The sequence below is a fragment of the Erinaceus europaeus genome, chromosome 13 (genome assembly GCF_950295315.1).
Source record: "Erinaceus europaeus chromosome 13, mEriEur2.1, whole genome shotgun sequence".
NCBI lineage: Eukaryota > Metazoa > Chordata > Mammalia > Eulipotyphla > Erinaceidae > Erinaceus > Erinaceus europaeus.
The window spans coordinates 20,849,027-20,871,811 of NC_080174.1; the positions used below are offsets into that span (position 1 = coordinate 20,849,027).

A 22,785-nucleotide genomic window follows, 5' to 3' on the forward strand; every position below is an offset into this window, starting at 1 on the left:
AGATTGGGAGCTATTCTTTGCCCCAGTCCGACTTTCTGGCTCTGTTCTCAACTCTGACACCATCTACTCCATCTCCATATTAGCTATCAAGCTCAAGCAAAAACTATGATAGTCATATGTCCCCAGGGAGAAAACTAAAATAGCCTTTCTCACTTCTTTCCATCCTAAGAGCCCTACTTTCATCTACTTAAACCCTACTTTTTGGCTTCTGTTCATGAATCATTTTGTCCTGTTTAACATCTTACTGCTTTTCAGTCACCAAATTGCAAACGCTATCATGATTCCATCTGACCTCCCTGGTCTGATGACTTCATCAGTGTGTCCTAGAACCTCACCTCTCCAGAGCCCTACCCTAATGAGGAAAGATAGAAATCAGTGGGGGTATAGATCAACCTGCCAACATCCATGTTCAGCAGAGAAGCAATTACAGGAACCAGAACTCCCACCTTCTGCACCCCTAAAATAATTTTGGTCAGTATTCCCGGAGGGGAAATAATAGGGGGTAGATAACCAGAGGGCTCTGAACTCCAACCTCATCAGCACCTGGAGAGAGAAGAGGAAAAAGGGAGGGCCATTAGGAAGTAGTAATAGGTGTAGATGTGACTTGGAAAAGAAGAGATCAGACGATGGGAAAAAATGGACAAATATATATATTTACAGATAGTTGTAGAAATAATAGTTAACTCATATCTGCAACCTTGGGAGACCTGTTGTAGCTTCCAGTGGAGGGAATAGGGATACAGAACTCTGGTGTTGGGAACAAGGCAGAATTATATCCCTGTTATCATGCAATTTTGTAAATCAAAATTAAATCATTGATGAAATTGAAAGCAGAGAAAGAGATAGAGATAGAGATAGATAGATAGATAGAGAGAGAGACCTGCAGAACAGTTTCATGGCTTGTGAAGCTTCCTCCCTGCACTTGGGGACTGGGGGCTTGAACCCTTATGTATAGTAATGCTTGCCCTCAACCAGGTGCACCACTACCTCGCCCCAATGCATCTCTTTTTATTTAAGAAAAAAATAAAAATCTCTCCAAGAAATTTTTTTTTTTCTTTTTATTTTGTTCCTTTCTTTCACTTTGCCAGCTAGGCAACTCTAGGGGGCGCACTCCTTAAGAACTCTTAACAGTTACGCGTTTGGTTGGGTGACCCTTACTAAAATAATTCTCAGCAAGCAAGCCAGGGTGAGATCTTGCTCCAGCTCTCTGCTGAGGGCGCTTTCTCTGCAAGGCCCGCCCCCCAGAGCCGACCTTCTCAACACACAGCCAACCCAGCCTGGGTGAGTGGGCCGCGGAGCCTTCTGGGGCTTGTGGTCTCTGGGCTTCCCAGTCCACTTCCCGGGGCTAGAACTCGGAGGAAGCTCGAGGGGCTTCCACAATCCAAGTCTGGTGTCCAGAGCTGCCCGAGCAAACACTGCAGTTCTTGCGAGCCTGGAGGATGGCACAGAGCTCCTGCCCCAACGCTGCCTCCCTGACCTGCTGTGGCTCTCCACTGAGGGCGCCCTCCCACCTCTGCAGCAACCTTGAAGGTAGGTGGAGAAGGACCCTGCAGAGCGAGCCTCCGCTCGCTCGCTCACCCCATGGCTTGGGCCTTGCATTCTTCCACTGACCCCATGTGTTTCCCATGGCCGACTTGGAACTGGATTTCCCAACGTTTGCAGTTGTGTGGGGCTCCATGCACTCTTGGGGGCTTGTCTTTGGGGAAGTAGACTGCATCTGCCCTGGGACTTGGAGCTTCTTTTTGGAGTTACTGAGGGATCTGTCTGTACATGCGTCGATGGGTTCCTGTGGTGTGTTCTCTCCCTCTGAATAATTTTTTCTTTTAAGTTTTTAAAATATTTATTTATTTATTTTCCCTTTTTGTTGCCCATGTTGTTGTTTTTTTGTTGTAGTTAGTAATGTTGTCCTTGTTGCTGGATAGGACAGAGAGAAATGGAGAGAGGAGGGGAAGACAGAGAGGGGGAGAGAAAGATAGACACCTGTAGGCCTGCTTCACGGCCTGTGAAGCGACTTCCCTGCTGGTGGGGAGCCGGGGGCTCGAACCCGGATCCTTCACTGGTCCTTGCGCTTTGTGCCACGTGCGCTTAACCCGCTACGCTACCGCCGAACTCCCCCCTCTGAATAATTTCAAGTGTGATTTGATCTCTGAAATGACCCCCGAGGATTCCAGGAGAAGTCAAGGCCTGTGATTTGAGGGCTTGGACTGGCAACTCAACCTATTGGGCAGATTTTTTTTTTTTTCATTGAACACCGACTATATTGGTGGAACTCTGTGAAATGCAGTAGGTGACAAAGATGGACACAAAAGGTGTCTTCTCACAAGGATTTCTTGGTCTTGGGCTAGAGATGAAAATATAGGTACTTAAACACACCCAGGGCATAGGGCCAGCTTGCGTTAGAAGGATCAGATGAAATGTTGTAGGACAGAGAAGCTTCTCGGAGAGGGTAGCACCATAAGCAAGGCTAAGTACCAAGCATTTGGGGATGGGGCCAGGAATAAAGGCAAGAGGTGGCAGAGACAGCTCAGCCCTCGAACACAGGACGTTCACGACCCAAGTCTCAGGATTCAGTCCCCTGCACTGATATATGCTAAAGCTCAGTAGTAGTGTCTGGAGTCTTTCTCACTTATTTTCTCGTCCTCATAATAAATATTATTTAAGAAGAGAAAAGGCAAGAAACCAGCCACCCACGGAAAAACACTTTGAGACTGTCTGACGTGGCAGGAAATACAAGGAGAAGTTGCTTGGGTTGAGCTAGGGAAGGTTTCAAGAAAGTTTGTGTTCTGGAATTGCAGAAAAACCTTTGGGATTCAAATCTGATCAGGATCCATACATCATAAAAGCCTGCTTTTTAATATTCATAAAATGCTCATTATGCAGGAAAACACCTAACCTAGACTCTTCACAAAAGGCTGTATTTTTCAATAACAGTACTGTGTCAGATTAATTACATACATTGATCACTTTCTTGAGCTTGTTTATATATTTTTTCCTATTTAAAATGAAGAGATTTTTTTTTTTGCACCCAGGGTTATTGCTGCCACTCAGTGCCTGCACCATGAATCCGTTGCTCCTGTTGGCCTTTTTTTTGTTTTCTTTTTCCCTTTTTGTTGCCCTTGTTGTAGCCTTGTTGTTGTTATTATTGTTGTTGTTGATGTCATTCGTTGTTGGATAGGACAGAGAGAAATCGAGAGGAAGACAAAGGGGGGAGAGAAAGATAGATACTTACAGACCTGCTTCCCAGCATGTGAATCGACTTCCCTGCATGTGGGGAGCTGGGGGCTTGAACCCGAATCCCTATGCCGGGTCTCTGCGCCTTGCGCCAAGTGCGCTTAACCCGCTGCGCTACCGCCCAACACTTAAAAAGAGATTTTTAAGTGTATCATTAGGTGTTTGCACTGAAGTCCAGTTGCTTGGCAGAGATTGTGAGTTCTGCCCACTATGGTCCTTGTTTAGCTAGGGGACACTTACTGCTTTAGAAGGGTTTTAGGTCAAGTTCCACAAAGAGCATGTATAATTTCCAACATATATAATCTGGTTGACTTTCATAGCAGGGAAGTGGCCTACAAGTGACAAGATTCAGCTGTGAACTTTGGAAATGAAGGTCAGGAACATTAATTGATGACAGTCTGGCTTTTATTCTTCTTCTTTTTTTTTAATTTTATTATGGGTCAATGTTATTAGAAACAGCTTTCCAAGTCAGTATTTTGAAGATAATAAAACTTAACATATATTACCTTAAATACATTTGGCACATATAAAGATGTCAGGCAAATGGAGATTGTAGCAAAGATTATTAGAAAGAATATTTTAGCTTCTTTCAAGAGATAAGTGTATGTCATGTGTTCATGAAATTCTGACGCATAACGCCACTTGAAGCTGATGGTCAGAGTCAAAATTTAATAGAACCAGTTAGGCTGGGTCACTTTGGAAGATTCTTGAGGTAAATCTATGATTGCATTGTGACGAATAGGCCGAAGGAACTGAGAGATGAGTCAAGAGGCTGATAAAGTCACAAAAAAACTAATTAATAGGTTGAAGGGAAAATTGATACATTTTTTTAGAAGTATTGGAATATAGAAAGAGAATGGGTGGGGAGTGGTACCACTGGAGTCAGAAAGCAAATTGCTTTTAAGAATAGAGATGCGGTCATTTGGCCGGAAGCTGTATGCATGGAAGCAAAGTTGAGGATTTGCAAGTTGCACTTTGGGAATCATGACATCATTTGAGCCTTGTTAAGAATAGCTGAACAGCTATGTCAGGTGCAGGGTGATGGGTAAGTCCCTTCCTTGTAAAATCTGGGAGTATCCCGAGAGCATGATATGTGGAGGGAAGTCAATACAGAAGAAATGGAAAGGGCAGGGATACTTGGTGGAGAAGGCAGAAGAAACTGATACGCAACTGGCGTTATTTCTTAGAACACTATTTTTGGTTTTTAAAGAAATTATTTCCGGGAGTCGGGCGGGTTAAGCGCACGTGGCGCTTAAGGATCCCGGTTCGAGCCCCGGGCTCCCCACCTGCAGGGAGTAGCTTTACAGGCATTGAAGCAGGTCTGTAAGTGTCTTTCTCGCCCCCTCTTTGTCTTCCCCACCTCTCTCCATTTCTCTCTGTCCTATCCAACAATGACGACATCAGTAACAACAATTAAAAAAAAGGGCAACAACAGGGAAAATAAATAAATACAAAAAAAGAAATTATTTATTGGATAGAGGTAGAAATAAAGAGGGGAAAGGGAGACAGAGAAGTGAGGCAACTACAGCACTGCTAGACAGCTAGTAAAGTTTCCTCCCTAATGGGGACCTGGGGCTTGAACCCATGTCCTTTCACATGATAATATATGTGATACACCTGTGTGGCCCTGTTCAGCCCCCTTAGAATGTTGCTTTTTATGGTGTATAAGAACAAGGATGAAGAGACTATTAGTTTTGAGGAGCTTGCCACAAAATAACTAGAACTTTTTTAAAAAAAATTTTATGTGCTGGCAAAATGGTTAGGATCCAGCTTACATAGATTTTCATTCATTGCTTAGGTAAGTTGGCTAATATTTTATTTTTCACTGCTCACCTTGTGTTAGCTGCAGGGATTTCTGCTCTGACAGACAGGTTAATGAGCTCAATGGACCTCACTTGCCACTGAGACACAGACATCAAACAGTAAATAGAATAAGGGCTTATCCATTTGTAGTTGTGATAACATAAGTTGGTGATGTGAAACATAAATGTGCGGTGTTTGGAGAAGGGAACTGACATCGTATCAAGGAAGACATGTTGTAAAGATAGAATGTGTAAATTGGCAACCTGGAGGGATAACACCAATGAAGACATATTTAAAAAAAAATAGAACTTTGGGGCCAGGCGGTAGTGTTCCTGGTTATGCACCCACACCATAGTACTCAAGGATGGGGGTTCAAGCCTCTGCTTCCCACCTGCAGGGGGAAAGCTTCACAAGTGGTGAAACATTGCTGTAGGTGTCTCTCTGTCTCATCTCTTAATCTCTGGCTGTCTCCATCTAATAATAAATAAATAAATAAGAATAAGAAAATAAAAAATAGAACTTTTAAACTGGGGTTTGGAGAGACAGCATAATAGGTATGCAAAAAAGATTTTCATGCCTGAGACTCTGAGGTCCCAGGTTCAATCCTCAGCACCACTGTAAGCAGAACTGAGCAGTGCTCTGGTCTATCTCTATGTCTATCTTTGTCTTTCTCTCTCTTTCATTAAAAATAAATAGAGGCGGTTGGTGGTACACTCACATGTTACAATGCACAAGTCCCCAGCCCCCATCTGTGGAGGGTGGGGGAGCTTCATGAGCTGTGAAGAAGTACTGCAGTTGTTTCTTTCCTTTCTTCCTCTTTTGATTTCTTTCTGTCTCTACCCAATAAATGAACATATAAGTAAGATATAAACAGATAATAATTAAAAAAATAAAAACTTATAATCAAAGCAAAAAAAAAAATCACAACATTGGTACCTAAAAGACATTGGTATTGTTACCAAGTGGATCATTATTTTCTCATGGTGCAACTTCCTGTTATCACTGCGTTCGTGATTCTCCACTTACTACTGATCCATCTCTTGAGCGTTTGAAATGCGCTTGATTGGTGAATTTGTGAGGTGGGGAAATTTTTCAGGAGCCAAGACTATGCACAGATATTTCTCCAGCCAGTGATTGCTGCCTGATAGTGACTAAGTAGGAAGTGGCCATTTAATTTTATTGATGCTACATTGATTCCCACTAAGGATAAGAAAGGAATTTGAATGCTGGCAAATCAGTGGTCAGCCAGAGTCACAACCACCACTGAAATAGCCTCTTAATATCCTTTGGAAGAATCACAACCAGCTCAGGTCCTGTCACTTTTTATTAGAAAATTTTGGCAACAGTCAATGAAAGCCTGTCTGTTGTGTTTCCTTTTGTTTTAAATTTTAATGATTCCTGGGAAAAGTGAGTGGGAAATAAAGAGCCATTCCTGCTTCTAGCTGCAGGGAAGGGACGGTACAGCTGTTGCTATGATTTTGCATTCATATAGCACTTTGAGTGTTGTCTTAATGCTGAAACATCAGTTTTATTGTTCATTTTAAAATATGGCCCAAAGTTTCCCATGTCAGGATTTGTTTGGTGGGATTCAGAGATGAGGATCTTATAAGAGTGAGCCTTGGGAGTTGGGCGGTGGTGCACCTGGTTGAGCGCACATATTACAGTGCACAAGGACCCGGGTTTGAGCCTCTGGTTCCCACCTGCAGGGGGAAAGCTTTACGAGTGGTGAAGCAGGGCTGCAGGTATCTCTGTCTCTCCCTCTCTGTCTCCCCCTCCTTATCAATTTCTGTCTGTTCTATAATATAAAAATTAAAATATTTATTACAGCCTCTAATCTTCTTTGATCTTTCTTTCCTTGCTTTCCCTGTCTCCTATGTGGCATTGCTAGCATCTGTTCTAGATATCTTTCTTCTGACCCTTAGAATATCCATTCTAACTCAGTTTTGCAGGTTCATACTTGCTCCATCCCCCATTCTAAGAATGATCCCTCCTATAGGACTGAAAGTCACAGCTCTCCTCAGGTGATTCAATCCTCCATCATGCGCTGTCTGCCAATTTTGGTAACTCTTCCCTGTTCTTATCACTTTATGACAAGAGGAGGTGAAGGATGCTCCTGACTTATTCCAATTGCTGCAGTACATTGGTGTCACTCCATTATGCCTCCCCCTCTAGAAACGATCCTCACATTACCCAAGTTGAGTTTTCATTAACTCTCTGCTTAAACCTTGAATTAGTGATATATTATAGTCTTACTACTTTTTAAAGAATTACATTATTTTTATTAGTGACTTAATAATAGTTTATAAGATCCTAAGATTATACGTATTTAGTCCCATACCACAGCCATCACCACAGTTTTGTGCCTCCCACCCGCACCACAACCCAAAGAATAATCTTATTACTTTTTAAAATATACCAATTTTTTGACACTGCTTGACTTTTTTTTTTTTTTTTTATAAAAAGGAAACACTGACAAAAAAAAAAGGATAAGTGGGGTACAACTCCACACAGTTCCCACCAACAAAACTCTGTATCCCATCCCCTGCCCATCCCCTGCCCTGATAGCTTTCCTAATCTTTATCTCTCTGGGAGTATGGACTCAGGATCATTATGGGGTGCAGAAAGTGGAAGGTCTGGCTTCTGTAATTGCTTCACCGCTAAACATGGTCACTGACAGGTCAATCCATACTCCCAGCCTGTCTCTCTCTTTCCCTAGTAGGGTGGGGCTCTGGGGAAGTGGGGCTCCAGGAGGACTCATTGGAGGGGTTGTCTATCCAGGGAAGGCCCGTTGGCATCATGTTAGCATCTGGAACCTGGTGGCTGAAAAAGAGTTAACATATAGAACCAAATAAATTGTTGACTAATCATAAACTTAAAGGCTACAAAATGTAGACCCCCAACTCTTAATTTGCACTATTCCAGCCTTTAAGTTCTCTTTAAGTAACTCCCAGAGGGTTAAAGAATAGGAAAACTATCAGGGGAGAGTATGGGATATGGAGTTCTGGTGGTGAGAATTGTGTGACGTTGTGCCCCTTTTATCCTATGGGTTTTGTCAGTGTTTCCTTTTTATAAAAAAAAAAAATATATCAAAAGTACCTTAGTCATCCTTGAATGACTTAAGGGAACATATTTAGTCATTTGTGAACTTCTTATTTAGGCTTCAGATTTCAGAGTAGACCAAGATGTCTAGTATTTTCGTTATTTTTTTTTTCCCCCCAGAATATTCGCCATAGCTATACTCACTGTATTTTGGAAATTAGAGTATATTGAAAGGCAATGTTTTGGGGTTTGATATTCAATTTGACTTTAAGGAAATATTCTGAAGTAGGTTCTTAAGTATATCATTCATTTAAGTCAATTTTTATAGTAAAAGTCCAATTTATTTTTAACACGCTTCCAAAGTATCTGTCGGCTTCTTTAATTTCTCCTTCTGATTTATTCAGTGAGCTCATTCCCTGTTTTGTTTTTGATTAGGTTGCTTGCACCATGGCAAAATTCTGGAAAACCAACCTTCTTGTGTTTACTGTGTACTTTAGTTTGATCTGGATGAATAGAGTGAATGAGAACAACCTATTGGAAAGTAATTTTGATTGTTAAGAGATAGAGAGATGTGACTTTCTTAACTTTCATTTTTTGAAGATGTATTTCAGAGGCCACTTTGTGATCAGCTCTTTTTACCATGCTTTCATGACTATCTTTCTCTCTTGCAAGATTAAAAAACAAAGCAAATAATAAAAAAATGCATGCTTTTGATACTTTTCAAATTCCCTAAAGTGGATTTTACAATAGTAATTTGTTTATAACGCATCTATCTTTTTTATCTCTTGGACCCATAGTAGGAGAGAGAGCTATTTTTTTTTTTTTTGGTATTTTTTATTTGCTTCTGAACTTGGATTTCATTGTCAGTTCTGTTATTAATGCATTTATTTTTATTTACCTATTTATCTTCTGAAGTAGAATAAAAGCTCCCGAGGGAAGCAGCATGCTTATTTCCAATACTTGACATAACCGATAAATGGTATTGAATGTTTGTTGACAGAACATAACTTTTCCCATGACATTCTGCCTTTATAATTCCCAAGGAGTAAGATGTTGCTGCTTCCTATTTTATTATTTTATTTTACCAGTATAGCTTCTAGATTGCTACTCATACTGTTTTCCCTCTTCTTTCTTTCTCTTTCCTCTCTCCCTCCCTCATTCCCTCTCATTTTCCTTCCTTCCTTCCTTCCTTGCTTGCTTCCTTCCTTCCTTCCTTCCTTCTTTTTTTTCTTCTTGCCAAGGAACAGTTCAGCTCTGGCTTTTTTTTAAATATTTATTTTATTTTATTTTATTTATTTATTCCCTTTTGTTGCCCTTGTTGTTTTATTGTTGTAGTTATTCTTGTTGTTGTTGTCGTTGTTGGATAGGACAGAGAGAAATGGAGAGAGGAGGGGAAGACAGAGAGGAGGAGAGAAAGATAGACACCTGCAGACCTGCTTCACCGCCTGTGAAGCGACTCCCCTGCAGGTGGGGAGCCGGGGGCTCGAACCTGCTCTGGCTTTTGGTCATGTTGGGGATTGAACCTGGGACCTTAGAGCTTCAGGCAGGGAAGTTATTTGCATCATCACTGTGCTCTCTTTCTGACCTGGTTTTGCCTTTTAATAAAAGAAAACCCACACCTAACATCAGTCGTTTATTTGGTGATTACCAAAGTGTTATTTCTTCTACTTAATGGAAACAGTTAAAAATATATTTTTATTATTAAAATATATGTTTATTTTTTTCTGACAAATTTTGTACATCACAGTTCCCCAAACCCCAAATTGTGGTCCTTCAATGTTTGTAGGCATGGGAGAGCTATAGCATAGCTGCGGATAGTAAATGAAGCACTTGCTTCCGCTCAGAGATTCTGGCAGTCTTTTTCATAGTATGTTGCTGATGTAAAAAAAACCAAAACCGAAACAAACATACAAACATCCAAACCATTTAATGGTTAATAATGTACAGACTCCCAGTTTCCCAGTATATCCAAAAATATGAGTATTACTCAAGATCAATCAGCAGGGTGCTGGCTTAATTATTTTTGTTTGTTTGTTTTTTAATTGTGTGGTTTATGGCTTGCAGTGCAGTTTCGGACACATGGGCACAATCATATTCATCAGTCATTGACAAAAAGTTAAGCTTTGGTAGAGAATAAAGGATAGGACTTCAGAAAATAGTTCAAGAGGCCTGAGTAAGTATTTTATTGGCATTATTTTGGACTTTGCAGTAATTTTAGAATATATTTTTGACTGGAGTCCATTATCACACTGGCTTGGGATTCATAGTGAAATCTTTGATGCTTTCTGGTCTAGATTGGCAGCAAGCATTGTCATTTCACATCACAAACATCTTTCAGAGCATCCTGTTGTCTATCATTGTGCAAACTCGGTGTCCTGACCTTTTTCAGCTCTGCTTCCCTTTACAGGTCAGTGTTCCCTTGCTCCTTCTTTTATTTTATTTTTGAGAGAGAGGTGGAGAGAGGAACACCAGAGCACTGCTCAGTTTTGGCTTAGGGTGGTGCAGGGGATCGAACCTGGGACTTTGGAGCCTCAGGCATGAGAGTCTCTTTGCATAGCCATTATGCTATTCCCCCACCCTCCCTTGCTCCTTCTTAATCAGATTAATGCTGTTCAGTTACATAGAAGATCATGCCTGTTTCTAGTTATCCTAGTACAGGAAAGTCACATTGTTTGCATTTTCATTATGTCAACTTTTCAGTCCTGTGTTAGGACCCTTTAGTCTCTTAAGTACTTTTTCGTTTAATCAAGAAAGCCACACACTCTCTCATAATTAGTTATATGCTATCTATTCCGTACTTTATCTGTCCAACTGATTTGGGGCTTGAGAGAGAGAGAGAGAGAGAGATGATGTGTTAGTTGGGATTCACTGTTCTCAGCCTTGCTTTTTTTTTTTTTTTTCCTCCTAGATATACAGGAGAGAGGGAGTAATATTATAATATTATAGCACCAGAGCTTCTTCTAGGGAAGTGAGGGCTGGGCCCACACCTAGATCATATACAGAACAAATCAGGAACACCCACTGTGTGTGTCTTTCCCTGAGCTATTAATAGAGTCGTAGTCAGCCTTAGGCAGAGAGGAATGAATGAGTGGGTCAGGAATTGAATCAATACCATGGAGTATTCTCAAATGCTTATGAACTGCAGTGCTGGCTCTGCCCCTCACCCAGTTTAGTTGGGTTATGGGTTGTAACTAAGTTCCTCTCAGCAACTTTATAGGTGAAGTGCTATTTTTCTTCTCTTTATGAATAACCATACAGGTACAGAGAGATTGAGAAACTGTAAGAAAACAGCTAGCAAAGGACACAGCTAGGCAGTTTGACATCTGAAACTGCTCGCTTGGACTCTATGCTATTCCTTTCATCTTTTTAATTTTTTAATGATATTTGTTTATTTATTGGATAAAGATAGTCAAATATTGAGAGGTAAGGGGGAATTACGGAAGGAGAGAGACAGAGACACACATTGCTTCATCACTTGCAAAGCTTTCCCCTTGCAGGCGGGGACCTGGGGCTGGAACCCAGGTCCTTGCACATTGCAGTACTTTCACTCAACCAAGTGCACCACCAACCACCCCTATTCGTTTCAACTTTAAGAAATATTTGGTGGCTGGGTGGTGGCACACTTGGTTTTGAGCACGTATTACATTGTGCAAGAAGGCAAGTTCAAGCCTCCAGCCCCCACTTGTAGGGGGAAGCAGTGCTGCTGGTATCTTTCTCCCTCTCTATCCCTCTCAATTACTCTGTCTCTATCCAATAAACAAGTACATAAATAAATTAAAAAGAATCAGGGGGCTGTAGGTGGCTTACCTAGTAGAACTCATATTTTTAAAATTCATTTATTCCCTTTTGTTGCCCTTGTTGTTTTATTGTTGTATTTACTATTATTGTTGTTATTGATGTTGTTGTTGTTGGATAGGACAGAGAGAAATGGAGAGAGAAGGGGAAGTCAGAGACGGGGCGAGAAAAACACGTGGGAGTCAGGCCATAGCACAGTGGGTTAAGCACACATGGCACGAAGTGCAAGGGTAGGCATAAGGATCCCGGTTCGAGCCCCTGGCTCCCCACCTGCAGGGGGTTCACTTCACACATGGTAAAGCAGGTCTGCAGGTGTCTATCTTTCTCTTCCCCTCTGTCTTCCCCTCCTTTCTCCATTCCTTTCTGTCCTATCCAACAACAATGACGGTAATAACAACAACAATAACAAAAAAAGCAATGATGATAAACAGGGCAACAAAAGGGGGAAAAGAAAAGATAGACACCTGCAGAACTGCTTCACCACTTGTGAAGTGACTCCCCTGAAGGTGGGGAGCCAGGGGCTCGAACCGGGATCCTTACACTGGTCCTTTTGCTTTGGCCACCTGTGCTTATTCCACTGAGCTACTGCCAGACTCCCTAGAACTCATATCTTACCATGCATTATGCCTTGGGTTTGAGCTCCTGACTGTTCCATAGAAGTACCATAGAGAGGGGAAGCTTCATGAGCAGTGGAGCTGTGCTGTGGTGTGTCTTGTCCTTCTCTTTGCTGTTCATCTCTTCCTCTTTATCACCATCTACCTGTAATGAAGGAAAAAAAAGGGTGCTGGGCGTGGTGGGATCATACAGGCACAAAACTCTAGTGAACCCACAATGACAAAAAAAAAATAACCCAAAAAAACAAACAAGGATACAAATAAATAAATAGGGGGCTGGCCAGTGGTGCACCTTGGAAAGCACATACACAGGACAGTATTCAAAGGCCTGGGTTCAAGCCCCTGGTTCTCCACCCTGCAGGGGAAGCTTCCTGAGTAGTAAATGAGTGACACAATGCTGAGCAACTCTCAACTTCTCTCTCTATCCTAAGGAATAAAAAAATCAAGAAATTTTAGAGGTGACACTGTGGTAGAACGTAGGGCTTAAATCCCTGAGATCCCAAGTTTAATCCCTGTATTATTATAAGCTAGAGTGGTGTTCTGGTCCTATGCCTCATGTTAGGCCATCAATCTTTAAAAAATCATATTTGGTTTGGAATGATTTTTCTCCTTCAGGGTTGGTGCCTGAACCGTGGCTCTTGGTGGCCAGTTTTCCCCCCTTTTTCCTTTTATTTGATAGAGATAGAGAGAAATAGAGATAGAGGAAGAAGCCCAAAGAGGGAGAGAGAAAGGGTGATCACCTGCAGCACTGCTCCACCTGTCTTGAAGTTTCTCCTCCTGCAAGTAGAGACTGAGGGCTTGAACCCTGGTCCTTGTGCCTGTGTTACTTTGTTTTGGTCTCAGTGGGGAGTCCAGGGCAGGGTGCTGGGTGGAATTCTGTATCTGTCCTTGCCATCCAACTCCACATAGTGTACCTGCGTGAATGTGCACGTGTATGTTTGTATGTCCATGCTGCTGGGACAGTAAGGAAGTTGAGATGGGGCTCAACGTGGGCATGAGGTGACCATAGATTGGACATTTAACTCTTCTTGTGACTATATAAAAGAGTAAAAACATAATGAGGACAAATTGTATTATATATGTGTGTGTATATGTGTGTACTTATACACATACTTTATGCACATACAACCCCCCAAACACTCACAAGCTAAATTTTCATTAGCTTTCACTGTGTGCTGGGCTCTGTATTTCGTCTTTCACATTGGCTCCTTTTATTAAATTCTTATAATAACTTCTATAAAAGTAGCTTCCATTCTCAGATTTCAGATAAGTAAACTGAGGCATAGAAGCAAGGCCAGACTGTCTGACTTTGTGGCTGGAAATTTTCACTGTCAAACTGCACAGACCCCCCCCCCCCCAAAAAAAAAAAAAAAAAAAAGCCAACAGCATATACTTAAGGACTCAATTGGAAAAGATGTTGGCCAATGTATGTAGCCTTATCATCGGCGCTGAAAGCTGCCTTCATCTCAGACACAAGGCCCTTCAGTCTCTGCTTGAGGAACTCCAGTAATTGGTGTTTCATAATGGTGCAAGGCAACCCATCCCATTGTTGGACAGCTCCTCTCGCTAGATATCTTATTCATCTGTTTGCTAGAGATGTATCTCCTTGTAGTTCTCATCTCTTGGTCCTAGTTCTACTTTCTGGAGAAATATTGAACAGGTCTTGCCTGTCTTCTGTCTGGCAGCCTTTCAAATGCTGTGCTGCTTCCCTGAGTCTTGTCTTTGTTTGGCATTTATGCTTGTTGTCTCCAGACCTCTCACCCTTGCAATCATCCTTTCTGGCAGTCTGGCTTAATCGGTCCTTTCTGACAAGTTTCAGCACATAGAATTGAACCTGGCAATGTGGTAGTTGATGCAGCAGAAAAACCTGACCTACTATATTGCTACTTACTGTGACATTGGGAAATGGCAAAATATTAATAGCTTCACCTCAGGTCCTTGTCTGTCAACATGGGCATAGTAACTATCTAATATACAGCATTATTGTGGGGTCAAATAAGATGGTGCCTGGAAAGGGCCTCTATGTGCCACATCCCCAGCTCTAAGCTCTCAGAGAGCTCCATGTAAGAGAGCTCTAAGCTCTCTCTAAAGCCTGTGCTTCCACATCTAAGTAAATTACCCTCTCGCTTCTCTTTGCGTCTTTGATCAATAGCCACGTGATAACTGAAAACATTCTTGACCTTTTTAAAAATTTTAAAAAATATTTATTTATTCCCTTTTGTTGCTCTTGTTTTTTATTGTTGTAGCTATTATTGATGTCGTCGTTGCTGGATAGGACAGAGAGAAATGGAGAAAGTAGGGGAAGACAGAGAAGGGGAGAGAAAGATACACACCTACAGACCTGCTTTACCGCCTGTGAGGCAACTCGCCTGCAGGTGGGGAGCCGGGGGCTCGAACCGGGATTCTTTTGCCGGTCGTTGTGCTTTGCGCCACAAAACCCCACTGTGCTACTGCCCAACCCCCCCTTTTTAGTTTAAATTGTAATCGATCACTTACCTTCAGTCTCCAATTTCCTTATATTTTGTTGTTGTTGTTGACACCTGCTTATCATGGGACCTCTGTGAATCCACTGCTCCTGGTGGCCTTTTTTGTTTTTGCCTCCAGGGTTATCTCTGGGGCTTGATGCTGGCACTACAAATCTCCTGGGAACCCCCACCCCCTTTTCCATTTTATTGGATTGAACAGAGAGAAATTGAGAGGAACGAGGAAGATAGAGAGGGAGAGAGAAATATATATCCCTGCAAGCCTGCTTTATTGCCTGTGACGTATCCCCCTGCAGGTGGGGGATCAGAGGCTTGAACCCGGATCCTTCTGCATTTTGTACTATGTGTTCTTAACGAGGTGTGCCATCACCTGCCTTCTCCCCCCTTGCCCCTTCCTTGGCAATCTTACCTCCCCCACCCTCGCCTCACCCCTTTTTTTAACTTGATAGGACAGATAGAAATGGAAAATGGAGGGAGTATGCAGGTTAAGCACATGTGGGGCAAAGCACAAGGACCGGCTTAAGGATCCCAGTTCGAGCCCCCAGATCCCCACCTGAAAGGAAGTCGCTTCACAAGTGGTGAAGCAGGTCTGCAGGTGTCTATGTTTCTCTCCCCCTCTCTGTCTTCCCCTCCTCTTTCCATTTCTCTCTGTCCTATGCAACAATGACAACATCAATAACAACAACAATAAAACAACAAGGGCAACAAAAGAGAAAATAAATAAATACAAATAAAAATATTTAAAAAAAAGACATGGAAAATGGAGGGGGAGGCAGGGAGACAGAGAGATACGTACAGCCCTAGCTGGTTCACCACTGTTTAGGCTCCACCCTTCCGCACCCCTTACCCCCCCAGAGGTGAGCACTAGTGGCCTGAATCTGAGTTCTTGCCCAGTGTAGTATGTGTGCCACTGTCCAACTTGTCCAGTTTACTTCTCTTAATTTTCTCAGCAGCTTGAGAAAATTTATCACAATTTGATATACATATAGTTAAGTTATTTTGTGATTCCTCATGCTAGATTGTAAACTATGTGCTCAAGAAAACATCTGTTTTCATCACTGCAATATTTTTTGGACATAGCAGGCGCTAAAAAAATTTTGTTGACTATATGAATGAATTGCTATCCAGTTTATGTTTCTGATGTGTCCTGACTTTGGAAAAACACAATAAGATGCTTCTCAGAAAGTATAACTGGCAAATTATGGACTGTCCTTTTAGTATTTCAATTTCATAGTTTAATTCATTAGTTTATTGCCCTGTGCTGCAAGGGTATTTTCTGAGAGTATTCTTACCTGAGCTGAACTCTAGGACTGAAATTAATTCCCAAATTAAAAAAATAAAGTGATACTGAAAGTGAGGAAAAAGTTGTCTATCACGGATTTTAATTTCTAATGATTCAGGGTTATAGTTTGGTGGGTAAATGCACAGAGATTTTTATTGAAATGAGCAACAGATCGTGTTACTTCCCATGTGTGTTTGCTCTCTGTAGCTATTCAGTATGTTTTTTAAATATTTATTTATTTATTTATTCCCTTTTGTTGCCCTTGTTTTATTGTTGTAGTTATTCTTGTCGTTGTTGTTGGATACGATAGAGAGAAATGGAGAAAGGAGAGGAAGACAGAGAGGGAGAGAGACAGGTAGACACCAGCAGACCTGCTTCACCACCTGTGAAGCAACTCCCTGCAGGTGGGGAGCCAGGGGCTCCAACCGGAATCCTTCCGCTGGTCCTTTCGCTTTGTCTGCTGTGCTACTGTCCGACTCCCAGGTATCTTGATTTCTTAATGACTTGGTCTTACAACTACAAGTCCTTTGTTACAAAGTGACCACAGCCTCAACAAGTTGGCTGTTATTGGTGTTAATATGGTTTGTTTTTTGCAGTTAGTGGATAAAGGGGAATAAGACAGAAAGGAGGCAGAAATGCAGCCATTAGCAATATTTCAGCTTGCCTCCCTACATGAAGAGAGTCTAGGAAATACCCTACCTACTTAGATAGTTATCAGGGCTGGGTTAAGGGCCTTATGCATCCACTTAAAAGATATTGTAAGGTTAAGAGTCCAGGTGGGGAGTGCCAAATTTCCAGACTGCTGTGTTGGAGGCTTAGTTATTTACATATTGAGCTAGCTGACTACCTGGTCTTAATGGACTAAAACCTTTGAAGTCAGCAGAACATGTGATTGTAACAGGTGATCTGTCTGATCTCTCAGAATGAAGAGAAAATTTTCTCACAGCAAAATGTGTCTTGGGATAAGAGTGGGGCTGGAAGGGGGAAGTTACAGTTTCCTTACCCAAGTGAGTTGACTCTGGATCTATGAATTATTGACACATGCTTTTTTGAATTTTTGCAAGTGTACCTAGCTCACATAATGCTGTCAGCAGTTAATGTTGTGTCAAGCTGTTCTGAATTTAAATCTGTAGAGTCATTTTTGGTCAGAGTGCCTGAAAAATCCCACAGCTACTTATTTAAACTTATTTTTAATTTGCTTTAAGATGTATTGTAATCACACAGGGGCTTTCAGCAGAGTGCTATAAATCTGTCATTGCTAATATATTTGCATTGCAAATATATTTGGCATGGGGAAGAATGACCAAATGAATGAATTACTTATATTCTCATTTAAATGGGAAGAGTGGTTTATTTTAGAGAAAATGTCTGTATTTGTGGATAAAGAAAACATCTTTTCTTTTTTCTCCATTATTTTTGGCTTACAGTGCAGTTGTTGATACATGGGTACAATTTCTTTTTTTTTTTTCCTTTTATTTAAGAAAGGGTTGATTAACAAAACCATAGGGTACAACTCCACACAATTCCCACCACCCAATCTCCATATCCCACCCCCTCCCCTGATAGCTTTCCCACTCTATATCCCTCTGGGAGCATGGACCCAGGGTCATTGTGGGTTGCAGAAGGTGGAAGATCTGGCTTCTGTAATTGCTTCCCCGCTGAACATGGGCATTGACTGGTCGGTCCATACTCCCAGTCTGCCTCTCTCTTTCCCTAGTAGGGTGGGTCTCTGGGGAAGCGGAGCTCCAGGACACATTGGTGGGGTCTTCAGTCCAGGGAAGCCTCGCCGGCATCCTGATGACATCTGGAACCTGGTGACTGAAAAGAGAGTTAGCATACAAAGCCAAACAAATTGTTGAGCAATAGGTACAATTTCTTGTCTTCCTGAGCATTATGCAACAGAACCACAAGGTTCTCTCCATCCCCCTCCCTCCTCTCCTTCCCAGAGACCTTTGCTTTGGTGCAATATGCCACATCCAGTTCAAGATAGGATTTGTGCTTTCCCTCTCTGTTCTAGTTTCTTAAGTTTCACCTGTGAGACCATTCAGTATTTGTCCTTCTCTTTTTGAATTATTTCACTGAACATGATTTCTTCACCTTCCATCCAAGATAGGCAGAGACATGACATCATCATTTGCAACAGCTGAGTAGTACTCCATTGTGTTAAGCACGTGTGGAGAGAGGGGGAGAGAGAGACAATAAAAAACATTTTTTTTAAAAAAGTTTACAATAAAAAAGTTTTTTTTTTTTTAGGATGTTGCAGAATATTGTGGTGTTAGAAAAGCAGTTTTAAAAATAATTTGCAGTTCTTGGGTACTTACCATATGTCAGATGCTATCACAATTGTTTTTTTAAGTATTTATTTATTCTCTTTTGTTGCCCTTGTTGTTTTATTGTTGTAGTTATTCTTGTTATTGATGCAGTTGTTGGATAGGACAGAGAAATCGAGAGAGGAGGGGAAGAGAGAGAGGAAGAGAGAATGATAGACACCTACAGACCTGCTTCACCACTTGTGAAGCAACTCCCCTGCAGGTGGGGAGCCGGGGGCTCGAACCGGTATCCTTACGCTGGTCCTTGCACTTTGCACCACCTGCGCTTAACCCGCTGCGTTATACCACCTGATTCCCCACAATTGTTTTTTAACCATGATTTTTTAGATCTTTAAAATGGTATTATGAGACTGTTACCGATATATATATTTTTTCTTTTATGGAAGAAGTGAAGTACAGAGATTACTCTGTCATTTAAGCTGGCCAAAGGCAAAATTAGATTTAGCTAGTATGCCTTTGGTACTGCAGCCAGAACCTTAGTCCTTCTGTTGCCCAGTTCAATACACCTATTTATTCAGCCCCTTTTAGTGGAATGAGGGGCAGGGGGATAGTCTCTAACCCCTAAGGGATTTAATCCTAGTGGAGAGTAAAGGCAATACCAGATCACTGCTGACTAAGAGCTAGAAACATTTAACTCAGGGGATCAGCTCTGTAATAAATATTGAGAAATGTGAAGGGCAGGGGAGATAGCATGATTGTGCAAGCAGATTGTCATGCCTGAGGCTCTGACGCACCAGGTTCAACTTCCTGTACCATCATAAGCCAAAGCTGCTCTGGTTAAAAAATAGTAATAGGGAGTCGGGCGGTAGTGCACTAGGTTAAGTGCCCGTGGCACAAATCACAAGGACTGGTGTAAGGATCCCAGTTTGAGCCCCTGCAAGGGAGTCGCTTCACAGGCGGTGAAGCAGGTCTGCAGGTGTCCATCTTTCTCTCCTTCTCTGACTTTTCCACCTCTCTTCATTTCTCTCTATCCTATCCAACAACAACATCAATGATAACTACAACAATAAAACAACAAGAGCAACAAAAGGGAATAAATATTTTTAAAAGTTAATAATAATAATAATAACAATAAATTAAATCAAGAAAAAAAGAAAAAAGAGAAAGAGAAATAAATGTGAAGATCATTGTAAGTAATAACTGGCTAAGACTTCTGGAAAAGGGGAACTCTGACCTGTGTCTCCAGTGGTAAATGAAAGTTTTACAGCAATATATATTGTGTCATTCAGTGTTTACATTTTGATAAAAAAGTGACTGATACTCTAATATACCCTAATATAGAATTTTAGAATTGTTTATATTTAAAGGGTATTTGTATATTTAAAAGTAATTTAAGTACACATACACTTTCATAGCTGCAGCTCACTTCTGAAAATGGGTATAATCTATTGCATATCTTTCCTAAAATGTGGGAAAGCAGATAATATTAAAGGAACTATTAATGAATTTCTTTTTATTGGGGCTGGGCGGTGGCACACCCAGTTAAGCACACATAGTATAAAGTGCAAAGATCTGGGTTCGAGCCTCTGGCTCCCCACCTGCAGGGGGGACTTTTCACAAGCAGTGAAGCAGGTCTACAGGTCTCTCTCTGTCTCTGTCTCTATCTCTATCTCTATCTGCTTCTCCTCTCTCAATTCCTCTCTTCCCTATCCAATAAAATGGGGAAAAATGGCCTACGGGAGCAGTGGATTCGTAGTGCAGGAACAGAGCCCCAACAATAACCCTGGAGGCAAAAAAAAAAAAGAAATACTTTTCTTGACATTTCCCATTATAAAAATAGGCTTATATAACTTACCTTAGTTTTTATAGTGATTTAAGTCTCCACCTGTTTAATTTCTCAATACCCGATCTCTTCTCTAACTCCAGTACAATTTCCCCAATTGCTTGGCAAATCACTACCTAATGTCTACACAGACATTCCCAAAACTTTTATCAACTGCTTGACTCTTCCTCTAAATCTGTGTGCATCTGTTTTCCTTTCTTAGTTTATGTAGTCATAGAATAGAGGGTTTTGCAAACTCAAAGCTTCAGGGTCAATCTTGATATCTTTCCTTGCTTAATCTAATACAGTTGTTCCTTGCCACTTCACGCTTCGACTTTCTTGGCTTCACTCTATGGCGTTTTTTTTTTTCCCCAAATATATTCATTAAAAAGTTGATGAGACTGAAAATGATACAGCACATGCTCAGTTGTCTGAGTCATTGATACACTCCTGTATTATAATTAAAATGAAAATAACTGTGCATACAGACTGTCGACTTATGTATTTGAGCACCGCTGCAAATCCTTCAGTGCCAGGTACAGCCGCTGGACCATTCCTTGTGTGTGTTTCAAATTGTGAAACCAAGCCAATCTGAGTGTGTTATGCTCAGATGTGCTTCTCCGTCACTACACATCTCCAGAATCGTTGAGTTCATTGATTTGAATTATGTATACTATCAAACTTCCTGTATACTCTATAAGAGGACTATATTTGTTTTTGTGATAAGTTTTATGTCCATATCAATGTGTAAAATACCAGTGGAACCAAGAAACATGTAGAATTGTTCCGAATTATTATTTTCAATATGTGCAAATGGTATGTGTTTGACCCTTTTCCCTTCCATAAATTTACAAAGATTCTGTCATATGTAGATGACTTGACATTTCGGAATTGGTGTCATTTTTATTGCTGACTTATAAAATGCCTGTGATGCATTTTGCCCCATGTGAAAGTCTGCAACATTTCTTGCCAGAATTCAAAGAAAATTGGTCCTATTACTAAGAAAAAGGCATTGAGAAATCAAAACACAAGGACGGATAGTTGCTGAAACAGAAAACAACTCAGACTCTGAACAATTAAAATCTGTAATTAGTTATTTTTTTTCAGCATGAGGAAAATGATAGCCTGTTTGCATAGAATCGAAACACAAAGAAGTAAACAGCAAGCATTCCCTTCTCTTTAGAAAACTCTTATTCTACACATATTTTCTTTGCTGAGAAGGTTTTGAAAGGCCCTCTTAATAATTAAAGTGGAGAGATTTGAAATCTTGAATAGCTCTTGATTCTTTTATGTAAAATATCACATGGCATTAATCTGTGCAGCATTTCACAGTACAATATGTGCTAAAGCTATAACAATAATTAGGGAATTTGTCAGCTGGATCTAACCCAAAAATTACATGTTAGACCTTGTTTAAATTTTTCCAAAGCTAATTATCTACAATATCTTCTAATAACTTGCTGTTCTGGCCTTGCTAGTATTCTGCAGTAGCACAGACTGAGAGCTAATAAGTATGCATTCTGCCCTCATGGTGCATAGGGTCTTATTCCTATACTCAGATTTTGTGTTACCACATTCTTAGTGAGTTAGGGACTATTCGGTGTTCTTCAGCTTCTTTGCTTTACTAGGAAAGTAAGAATTTATTGCAGGGTGCTCATGAGATAAAACCTGGTTTTCTATTTTAGAGCTTAACTTTTGACTTAAAACTGATTATAAACTAGATTTTTTTCTTTCTTCTATTTCTAGATTATATGTTGTTTCCATTCTTACTTTTTCTAGGAATTTCTGTAATATTTTCCATAATGGAAACACAAAATTTCATTCCAGTCAACAAAAACAATGCAATACTTTCCTTATTGGATATTAATGGTTTATAGTTCAGTTGTTAACTAATAGATACAATATCTCATCTCCCCATGATAGGTGTCTGGGAAATACTTACTCCCCTAAATCCTTTCCCCATCATACACCATGTCCCCAAAGCCCCTTTCTTTTATCCGTTTCTCTTCTTCTCCAGAGTCCTTTACTTTGGTACAATATATCACACTTAGTGCAAATTTCATCTTTTGTCTGACCTTACTATAATTTCTTGAGTTCTATCTATAAGTGAGATAATTTGGTATTGGTCCTTTTCTTTCTGGTGTATCTCACTCAACATGATACCTTCAAGTTCTGTCCAAGATAAGGCAAAGGAGACGACTTCCTAATGTCTAACAGCTGCATCGTATCCTATTGTGTATATATACCACAATTTTCTTATCCACTCATCTGTCATTGGGCATCTGGGATGCTTCCAAGTTTGGGCTATTAAGATTGTGCTACTATGAACATTGGTGTGCAAGGTCTCTTGGGATACATGTCTTCTTTTTTTTTTTCCCTTTGGGTTTAGCCTCAATAGAGGGATTGCTAGATTGTGGAGTAGGTCTACTTTAAATTTTTTTTTCTT

General features: G+C 40.8%; 1 protein-coding gene across 4 annotated transcripts in view; it reads left to right on the forward strand.

Moving 5' to 3' along the window:
• Nucleotides 1-1,283: 1,283 nt before the first annotated feature.
• The window catches only part of MEI4 (meiotic double-stranded break formation protein 4), a 250,338-nt gene continuing 228,836 nt past the window's right edge, over nt 1,284-22,785 (forward strand). For 2 of the 4 annotated variants that reach the window (XM_060205419.1, XM_060205418.1), the window contains exon 1: nt 1,284-1,530. In XM_060205419.1, coding sequence (XP_060061402.1) covers nt 1,440-1,530 — 91 coding nt within the window. In that variant the 5' untranslated portion in view covers nt 1,284-1,439. The remainder of the gene's footprint in view (nt 1,531-22,785) is intronic. The other 2 variants (XM_060205417.1, XM_007521946.3) reach the window with 2 other exon arrangements.